Source organism: Papio anubis, chromosome 4 (assembly GCF_008728515.1).
Source record: "Papio anubis isolate 15944 chromosome 4, Panubis1.0, whole genome shotgun sequence".
Lineage (NCBI taxonomy): Eukaryota > Metazoa > Chordata > Mammalia > Primates > Cercopithecidae > Papio > Papio anubis.
Window position 1 is genome coordinate 140344693 of NC_044979.1, and position 10967 is coordinate 140355659.

Sequence of the window (10967 nt, forward strand, 5' to 3'; positions counted from 1 at the left end):
TGACAGTTAGAAGAAAAACTAACATACAGAAATGGCATCAACATCAATGAAAAGGACATCCACACCAAAACCCCATTTGTAGGTCACCAACATCAGAGACCAAAGGTAGATAAAACCACAAAGATGGGAAGAAACCAGAGCAAAAAAGCTGAAAATTCCAAAAAACAGAGCATCTCTTCTCTTCCAAAGGATTGCAGCTCCTCACCAGCAAGGGAACAAAACTAGACAGAGAATGAGTTTGATGATTTGACAGAAGTAGGCTTCAGAAGGTCAGTATTAGCAAATTTCTCCGAGCTAAAGAAGCATGTTCTAACCCATCGCAAGGAAGCTAAAAACCTTTTTAAAAGGTTAGATGAGTGGCTAAAATAAACAGTGTCAAGAACACCTTAAATGACTGGATGGAACTCAAAACCATGGTACGAGAACTTTGTGACACACACACAAGCTTCAATAGCCGATTCAGTCAAGTATAAGAAAGGATATCAGTGATTGAAGATCAAATTAATGAAATAAAGCAAGAAGACAAGATTAGAGAAAAAAGAGTGAAAAGAAACGAACAAAGCCTCCAAGAAATATGGGACTATGTGAAAAGACCAAATCTACGTTTGATTGGTGTATCAGAAAGTGACGGGGAGAATGGAACCAAGTTGGAAAACACTCTTCAGGATATTATCCAAGAGAATTTCCCCAAACTAGCAAAGCAGGCCAACATTCAAATTCAGGAAATACAGAGATCACCACAAAAATACTCCTCGAAAAGAACAACCCCAAGACACATAATTGTCAGATTCACCAAGGTCGAAATGAAGGAAAAAATGTTAAGGGCAGCCAGAGAGAAAGGTCAGCTTCCCCACAAAGGGAAGTCCATCAGACTAACAGTAGATCTCTCAGAAGAAACCCTATAAGCCAGAAGAGAGTGGGGGCCAATATTCAACATACTTAAAGAAAGAATTTTCAACCTAGAATTCATATCCAGCCAAACTACACTTCATACATGAGGGAGAAATAAAATCCTTTACACAGACAAGCAAATGCTGAGAGATTCTGTCACCACCAGGCCTGCCTTACAGGAGCTCCTGAAGGAAGCACTAAACATGGAAAGAAACAACTGCTATCAGCCACTGCAAAACCTTGCCAAATGGTAAAGGCCATCGATGCTATGAAGAAGCTGCATCAATTAAAGAGCAAAATAACCAGCTAACATCATAACTGCAGGATCAAATTCACACATAACAATATTAACCTTCAATGTAAATGGGCAAACTGCCCCAATTAAAAGACACAGACTGACAAATTGAATAAAGAGTGAAGACCCATTGGTGTGCTGTATTCAGGAGACCCACCTCACGTGCAAAGACGCATATAGGCTCAAAATAAGAGGATGGAAGAAGAACTACCAAGCAAATGGAAAGCAAAAAAAAAAAAAAAAAAAAGCAGGGGTTGCAATCCTAGCCTCTGATAAAACGGACCTTAAACCAACAAAGATCAAAAAAGACAAGGCCACTACATAATGATAAATGGATCAATTCAACAATTAGAGCTAACTATCCTAAATATATATGCACCCAATACAAGAGCACCCAGATTAATAAAGCAAGTCATTACAGACCTACAAAGAGACTTAGGCTCCCACACAATAATAATAGGAGGCTTTAACACCCCACTGTCAATATTAGACAGATCAATGAGACAGAAGGTTAACAAAGATATCCAGGACTTGAACTCAAACGAACCTAACAGATATCTACAAAACTCTCCACCCCAAATCAACAGAATATACATTCTTCTCAGCACCACATCGCACATAGTCTAAAATTGACCACATAATTGGTAGTAAAACACTCCTCGCAAATGTAAAAGAACAGAAATTTTAACCAACTGTCTCTCAGACCACAGTGCAATCAAATAAGAACTCAGGACTAAGAAAATCACTCAAAACCACACAACTACGTGGAAATTGAACAACCTGCTCCTGAATGACTACTGGGTAAATAACGAAATGAAGGCAGAAATAAAGATGTTCTTTGAAACCAATGAGAACAAAGTACCAAAGTCTCTGGGACACACTTAAAGCAGTGTGTAAAGGGAAATTTATAGCATTTATAAAGGCCCACAAGAGAAAGCAGCAAAGATCTAAAATCAACACCCTAACATCACAATTAAAAGAACTAGAGAAGCAAGAGCAAACACATTCAAAAGCTAGCAGAAAGCAAAAAATAACTAAGATCAGCGCAGAACTGAAGAAGATAGAGACACAAAAACCCTTCAAAAAAATCAATGAATCCAGGAGCTAGTTTTTTGAAAAGATCAACAAAATAGACAGCTAGCAAGACTAATAAAGAAGAAAAGAGAGAAGAATCAAATAGATGCAATAAAAAATGATAAAGGGGATATTACCACCTATCCCACAGAAATACAAACTACCATCAGAGAATACTATAAACACCTCTATGCAAGTAAATTAGAAAATCTAGAAGGAATAGATAAATTCCTGGACGCATACATTCTCCCAAGAATAAACCAGGAAGAAGTTGAATCTCTGAATAGACCAATAACAAGTTCTTAAATTGAGGCAATAATTAATAGCCAACCAACCAAAAAATGTCCAGGACCAGATGGACTTACAGCCGAATTCTACCAGAGGTACAAAGAGGTACAAAGAGGAGCTGGTATCATTCCTTCTAAAACTATTTCAATGAATAGAAAAAGAGAGAATCCTCCCTAACTCATTTTATGAGGCCAGCATTATCCTGATACCAAAGCCTGGTAGAGACACAACAAAAGAAGAGAATTTTAGGCCAATATCCCTGATGAACATCGATGCGAAAATCCTCAATAAAATACTGGCAAACCAAATCCAGCAGCACATCAAAAAGCTTATTCACCACGATCAAGTCAGCTTCATCCCTGGGATGCAAGGCTGGTTCAACATATACAAATCAATAAACATAATCCATCACATAAACAGAACCAACAACAAAAACCACATGATTATCTCAATAGACGTAGAAAAGGCCTTTGACAAAATTCAACAGCCCTTCATGCTAAAAACACTCAGTAAACTAGGTATGAGAACACTTGGACACAGGATGGGGAACATCACACCCCGGGGCCTGTTGGGGAGTGTGGGGCCGGGGGAGGAGAAATACCTAATGTAAATGACGAGTTGATGGGTGCAGCAAACCAACATGGCACGTGTATACCTATGTAACAAACCTGCACACTGTGCACATGTACCCTAGAATTTAAAGTATAATAAATAAAATAAAGAAAAAGAAGAAAAAACAGCAATATAGGAAGGAGGGCTAAGTAAAGAACTTTCAAACTTGACACCAAAAGCAAAATCCAGAAATGGAAATATTAATATGCTGACCTCCTCAAAAAAAAAAAAAAAAAGTTTGCTCTGATATAGACCCTGTCAGAGAAAAAGACTTGTGACTGTAGTATAGCAGGAGGGAGCCACATGGTAATGGAATGGGTCTGCATCTTGATCATGCTGGTCGTTGCACAAATCTATGAATGTGATAAATTTGCACAGAACTACACACACACATACACACAAATGAGGGCACATAAAACTGGTGAAATCTGAATAAGCTCTGTCAACAGTATCAATGTCAATTTCCTGTACTATCGTAACATGGATATACCGTATTTATAGTTATGCACAATTGCACGATGTTACCATCAGGTGGGACAGTACGAAGTGTACATGGAACCTTCCTGACATTTTTTTTAGGTAACTGTCTATGGATACATAAGAATTTCAAAATACAAATTTAATCAATTAGTATTTAAATTTCAAAAAATGGATGCTTACCCTCTGGTTTGTGAAGACAGAATAATATTCTTTCACTAGCACTGTTTTGGTCATGTTGGGATCTGTGATAGCCAGCACAGGTTGTTGACCCTTATAAAACCTGTGTGGAAAAAACAGAGTTGATTAAACATCAACAGCCTTATTCTACAGTTGGAGCCAAACCCAGGAAGCCAGACTTTGATGCTGATGTTACATAATCCCCCAGTTGTGCAATGCATAACAATCTTAGGTTCTAGTTCATTAGGGTGTGACACAGAGCAAGAGTCTGACATAGGAGTCATTCAAGTCTTCATACGATGAAGGGTAATGTGGGCCAAACAGGGAAGAGACATTGAAAGACCAAAGAGCTCTTCAAAGAAATCAATGTTAGAAACAAAGGGAGAGCGTTTGTTAAGTACGGTGGTGCATACATGGGTATTTCCTATGCCATTCTCCATAATGTTTTATATGTTTAAAATACTTCATTATCAAAAAGAATATTAGGTCCATGAAAAGTTGAAGGCAAGTAAATCATCCAATGCTCACAAGGACTAAATGTCACAAGGGGCAATTGCTGTGGGGCTCATGGACATCCAGAGCTGTGTGTTCTTTCTACTCAGTTGTGTTGTCTGTGTGGGCTGTGCCAGCTCCACAGCACCCCGCAGCCAGCATTGTGGTTGCTGAGGACTTGAGAGACGATGAAGTACAAAGAGGCAAAACCTTCTCCCTCTTGCTTCTAGTGAACGAACACAACACTGCACCTCTTCCACTGCTCTCACCAAACCTCTAGCCCCTCTGTCAGGGAACAGCTGCTGCAGTTGGCTGAGGACACCTTACAAAATCACAGTTCATCAGCCCATCAGGGAACACAATGGTTTAAGAATATTCAGCATTTCTTCAAATACAGCAGAAAGATACAGACAAAGAAATACTTATATATCCTTGCATTAAAAAGTCTTAATTTAATAACAAAAAAGAAAGAAAAATTCCATACTTGCAGAGAAAGTTAAAAAACAAAATAAAACAAAAAAACAGAACAGCAGAGCATAAATGGCTTCCCATTCTGTTTCTCTATATCTCTCAACCCTTCTTTCAAAAGCACGTTAAATCCAAAGTCTCTATGAAAGAGTTTTGGCTTTTAATTGAAAGTGTATTCAGATGGGAAGGAGATAATGCCATGCATTTATGAAGACATATTAGAGGGTCTGAGACAATGCATGTGATAAAAGGGCACCTAAGGAAGAATAAAAGAAGGGAATAGGGAGACACTGGAAAGAACATGATGCTGAGAGTCCCTGGGCCACCAAAGCCTGGAGAAAAGTGGTAACCACAATGCTCCCAGCCTAGTTTAGACTGAAGACCTCAAAAAGTTTTACAATAGCGAATCTGGATGTTATCAGAACCAAAATGATGTCACGTGTGTGTTTCTGTGTGTGTGTGTGTGTGTGTGTGTCAGTGTGTGTTTAAAAATCCTGACAAATAAATCAAAGCAGGCTATGAAGAGGGGATTCCCATGCTTCTGTGCCTGATAACACAACTGTCACAAACGCTTTGCGAAACCACAAGCTTACACAAGGCAATCCCAACCTTACACAAAAATATTTCTGCAAGGGCACCTGCCCAGCAACTGCCTTTCCAACTTTGGTGTGGCGTCACCCTTGTTATGGATCTTTGCAGCGAAGGAGAATTATTCCAAAACTGATATGAAATCCTCCTCATATTTTCCTTGGAACATCTTTGTCTTGCTTTACCTCCCTGAATTTGCACATAATTTGTAATGGTCACCAACTATGTGCATAGTCAGTAATGGATTTTTTTTTTTTTTTTACTTTGATGCTATACTTTCTACTTTTGCTTTATTTAATGCTTCTCAATATGTTTTTTTAACTGTTGCAGATCCCGCTGAAATTATGCTTTGGAGGACTTCTTCAACCAGAAAAACCCATTATTCTAAACGTTGAGTCAAAGGATGGGACCATAAGTGGAGCCTGAATTTCCCTAAGGACTTCCACTTTGCTCTTCAAGAAAGCTGTGCCCCAGAACACCAGAGACCTCAAATTACTTTGTGAATAGTACTCTGAAATGAAGACGGGCTTCATCCAATGTACTGCATAAATAACCAGGGATTCTGTACATGCATTGAGCTCTCTCACTGTCTGTGTAGACTGTTATACTTGGGAATATAAAGGAGACTAAATCAGTACTGGAGTAGTAGATTTGGCTTCTTTGTCATAGGACAATCTCAGCCACCCCTAGTTAGCACCATTAACTACTCCTGAGCTCTGATAAGAGAATCAACATTTATCAATAATTTCATCCACAGTTATTAATGAAAATAAGAATTATTTTGATGGCTCTAACAGTGACATTTATATCACCTGTTTTATCTGGAGTATTCTATAATAAGTTTTATGTTAAAAATTAATAAAAACCTCTTAACAAAAGTATCATCAGATACTTTCCTGCACATTAAGGAGAAATCTATAGAACTGAATGACTGAAAACCAACAAGTAAATATTTTGGATCATTCTAACCACTGTTGGTGTGGGACATTTGTCAGAATTCCAATGTGATTATCAACATAGGTGAGAGTTAATCCACTGTGACTTTGCCCATTGTTTAGAAAGAATATTCACAGTTTAATTATGCCTTTTTTGACTGAGCAGAGTGGCTCACGACTGTAATCCCAGAACTTTGGGAGACCGAGATGGACAGATCACCTGAGGTCAGGAGTTCGAGATCAGCCTGACCAACATGGTGAAACCGCATCTCTACTAAAAATACAAAAACTAGCTAGGTGTGGTGGCATGCACCTATAATCTCAGCTACCTAGGAGGCTGAGGCAGGAGAATCACTTGAACCTGGGAGGCAGAGGTTGCAGTGAGCCAAGATAGCGCCATTACACTCCAGCCTGGGTGACACAGTGAGATTCCATCTCAAAAAAAAAAAAAAAAAAACCAAATTATGCCTTTTTGAAGCACATATATTTTGTAACATACAATTGAATTCCTTATTATATTATTAGTTTTGATTTAATATTTTCAATCCATCTCCCCTGATATTTCTGGGAGACAAGAAACATGTTTTCTTACACCTCTTGCATTCCATTCTCAACTCCCAACTCTCTTAATGCAATGAACACTTAATAAAAAGCAGTCGATTGGTCAATCGATTGGGCAACAGGCTAAACGCGCTGATTCCTTTTCTTTTCCTACTCCTTCCTTTACTTTCCCTTCCTAAATAATTTAGTCCTAAAGTCATTAGGTGGGTGGCAGCCAGATGGTGGCCACACATTAAGGTAGAGAAGAGAGAGTCATGATGGCTCCAAGTCAGAGACCAAGTAGGGTGAGGACCAAGTAGGTGTTCATATGGAGAGACAGCCTGGCCTGTGTGTGGGAGTCCAAGCAAGCAGAGAAAGGGTCGACACAGAGGTGTAGCTTGCAAGAGCAGCCAGAGCCTAAATAGGGCATGGAGAACCCACGTGAGGTGAGGAGGACATCCATGAGTGGGAAGGGATGGGTGAGGTTTCACTACATAAAGGGGATTGATCAAATAAGTAAATATACTGGAAGCCAGATGTGTCACTTTTGCAGAAAAGAGTCATGGATTCAGAAAGGGAGAAAACTAGCATGAATCCTATGAAATTAGATTAAAATGGATGTATCTATGTATATTCATATCCTTATAGATATATAAATGGTTAGATAGGTGATAGAAAGATAACAGATAGAGGACAAGATCATTAGATAGACATACATGTATGTATGTGTTTGTGTGTGTGTACAAAAAACACATATGTCCTACTGCTCTCCACTGATAGGGCTAGGTAACAATGACATTTCAATAGCAATAAGCACATTTAGTGCCCCGATCTTGGCTTATGAATACCATTTTCCACTGAAAGGAACCAGAGTTCCTTAGAGAAATGGCTAATTCCAGGGCCAGGATTAAGAATGTTCAAGATAAGCCTAGGATATATTTTGTGCCAGGAAGCCAGAAAATGTTCAAATGATTTCCAAGTAATGTTTGGAAATGATATTTGAAAATGATTTCCAAATGATATATGGAAACACTTAAAGACTCCACCAAAGAACTATTAGGTCTAATAAGCAAATTCAGTAATGTTGCTGGATACAAAATCAACATACGAAACCCAGTAGCATTTCTGCATGCCAACAGTGAACAATTTGGCAAAAATAAAAAATGTAATCCCATTTACAATAACCCCAAATAAAATTAAACACCTAGGAATAAATTTAATCAAAGAAGAGAAAGATGTCTACAATGAATACTGTAAAACACTGATGAAAGAAATTGAAGAGCACACCAAAAAGGATATTCCATGCTTATATATTGTCAGCATTAATATTGTTAAAAATGTCCACACTACCCAAAGCAATAAACAGATTCAATGCAGTCTCTCAAAATACCAATGACATTCTTCAAAGAAATAGAAAAGAAAATTCTAAAATTTGTATGGAACCACAAGAGACCCAGAATAGCCAAAGCCGTCTTCAGCAAAAAGAACAAAACTGGAGGAATCATATTACCTGACTTCAAATTATACCACAGAGGTATAATAACCAAAACAGCATGGTATTTGTATAAAAACAGACACATAGACCAATGAAATAGAATACAGAACCCAGAAACAATTCCACACACCTACAGAGAACTCATTTTCCACAATGTTGTCAAGAACATACACTGGGGAAAAGACAGTCTCTTCTGGTGCTGGGAAAGCTGGATATTAATATGCAGAAGAATGAAACTACACCCCTATATCTCACCAAACACAAAAATCAAATCAAGGTGGATGAAAGACTGAAATCTGGCTGAGCGCAGTGGCTCATGCCTGAAATCCCAGCATTTTGAGAGGCCAAGGCCAGTGTATCACTTGAGGTCAGGAGTTCAAGACCAGCCTGGCCACAATGGTGCAACCCCATGTCTACCAAAAAATACAAGAGTTAGCTGGGCATTCTGGTGCGTGCCTGTAGTCCCAGCTACGCAGAAGACTGAGGTGGGAGAATCACCTGGACCCAGGAGACGGAGGTGGCAGTGAGCCAAGATCATGACAATGCACCCTAGCCTGGGCAAGACAGTGAGACTCTGTCCCAAAAAAAAAAAAAAAAAAAAAAAAAAGACTGAAATCTAAGACCTCAAATGATGAAACTGCTACAAGAAAACATAGTGGAAACTCTTCAGAATACTGGTCTGGGCTCAACTTTCTGAAAAACTACCCCACAAGCACAGGCAACCAAAGCAAAAATGGACAAATGGAATCAGATCAAGTTAAAAAGCTTCTGTGCTGCAAAGAAAGCAATCAACAAAGTGAAGACACAAACCACAGAATGGGAGAAAACATTTTCAAACTAACACTCTGACAACAGATTAATAGCCAGAATACATAAAGCGCTCAAACAACTCTGTAGGGAAAAACCTAATAATCCAATCAAAAAATGGGCAAAAGATTTGAATAGACATTTTTCAAAAGAAGACATACAAATGCCACATAGGCATATGATAAGGTGCTGAACATCATTGGTCATTAGAGAAATGCAAATCAAAACTACAATGAGATATCATCTCACCCCAGCTAAAATGTTTTTTTGTTTGTTTGTTTAACTTAGAAAACAGTTTCATTGTCAAACTGGAGCAAGAGCTGGTTTTTTGTGTTACCAAAACTGTTTGATCCCAAGCATAACTGGGCCAAAAGAGAGAGAAATCAAACTTTAAAATCCAAAATAAGGAAAGATCTACAATAATTTTATCCAAAAGACGGGCAGCAACAAATGCCAGCAAGAATGTGGAGAAAAGGGAACCCTTGTACACTGTTGGTGTAAATTAGTACAACCACTATAGAGAACAATTTGGAGGTTCCTCAAAACATTAAAATAGAGCTACCATGATATCCAGAAATCCCCATGCTGGATATATACCTGGAAGAAAGGAAATCCGTATATTGAAGAGATATCATCACTCCCATGTACACTATAGCCACTATTCACAAATGCCAAGATTTGGAAGCAACCTAAGTGTCCATCGACAGATGAATGGATAAAGAAAGTACTCCAATTATATACAATGGAGTACAATTCAGCCATGAAAAAAGTATGAGATCCTGTTATCTGTAAAAATATAGATGGAACTGGAGGTCATCATGTTAAGTGACATAAGCCAGGCACAGAAACACAGACATTGTATGTTCTCACTTATTTGTGGAATCTACAAATCAAAACAATTGAGCTAATGTCTGGGCCTTAGTCAATTCTGTACCCTAAGTACTGGGAGCACAGCTTTTAAAATACGTGATGAATGCTTTAATACAGGAATGAACAGATGAGAGGCACAAGGTGGTTGGGGGTTCTTCTGATACACAGTAGCTTCCTTGACACATTCAGTACAACTCTCAACAGGTAAGTCTCTTCATGTTATGTTACCTTATGAGGAATTAAGTGGCAGAACATGCCTTCTATTATTTTCCTTTGCAGAACAAGACCAATGCTGTGGGTTGGGACACAGTGCTGGCTGCATTTGAGTCGCAAGTAACCATTAGTCTATTGCTATCACCACAGAGTCAGAGGGGATGACACACGGGGGCCCAGCAATCTCACCCAAGTCAACTCCACCAACATTCCTGGTTACCCACCGTGTGTACAGTACCCTGCTAGGGACCAGGGTCATGACAGTAAATAATACCAGACTGTGCCCTTGAGGAGCTCACCTCTGCTGAGGGAAACAGGCACAGAAACCCACAATGGTGGCAGAGAGGAAAGAGGACAATGGGACTGTGTGAGGGGGATAGGAGGCACCCAGAGGAGGAAATGGTGACATCTGTGTGAGGAGGTTGGTAAGGAAAGATTTTAACAGAAGGGGTCTGTCTGGCTGGACATGGAAGGACATGTAGGAGTCATCTACAGGGCACAGGTACACTCCAGGCAGAGGGAATTGCATGGGTAAAGATCTGTAGGTATGGCTTGTGAGGATGGATTTCAATTATTCTGGAATGAGGGCGGCCATGGAGACAAGGGCAGGTGAGAGGAGAGTTAACAGATTTCATGCCAATGGCTCTGCTTTGAGTTTCTGATAAGAACCCAGAACCCCTGGACTCCCCACTAACACTGATTAAGGTTTTTATGATTCCTCATAGAACATGAACTCAAAGGA

General features: G+C 39.2%; 2 protein-coding genes across 4 annotated transcripts in view; one reads left to right on the forward strand and one right to left on the reverse strand.

The window, feature by feature from the left end:
- Positions 1–6002, forward strand: part of LOC100997059 (cytochrome P450 3A7) — a 42508-nt gene extending 36506 nt beyond the window's left edge. For both annotated transcript variants that reach the window (XM_003895757.5, XM_009202655.4), the window contains one exon: positions 5696–6002. Coding sequence is in view for 1 of the 2 variants with exons in the window: in XM_009202655.4 (XP_009200919.2) it covers positions 5696–5791 (96 nt within the window). In the remaining variant the exon portion in view is untranslated. The remainder of the gene's footprint in view (positions 1–5695) is intronic.
- The window catches only part of ZSCAN25 (zinc finger and SCAN domain containing 25), an 88221-nt gene that overhangs the window by 15626 nt on the left and 61628 nt on the right, over positions 1–10967 (reverse strand). Inside the window, exon 7 of one of the 2 annotated variants that reach the window (XR_004183318.1) lies at positions 3821–3920. The exons of the other annotated variant lie outside the window; for it this stretch is intronic. The gene's annotated coding sequence lies outside the window, so the exon portion shown is untranslated. The remainder of the gene's footprint in view (positions 1–3820; positions 3921–10967) is intronic. 2 annotated transcript variants of the gene reach the window in all.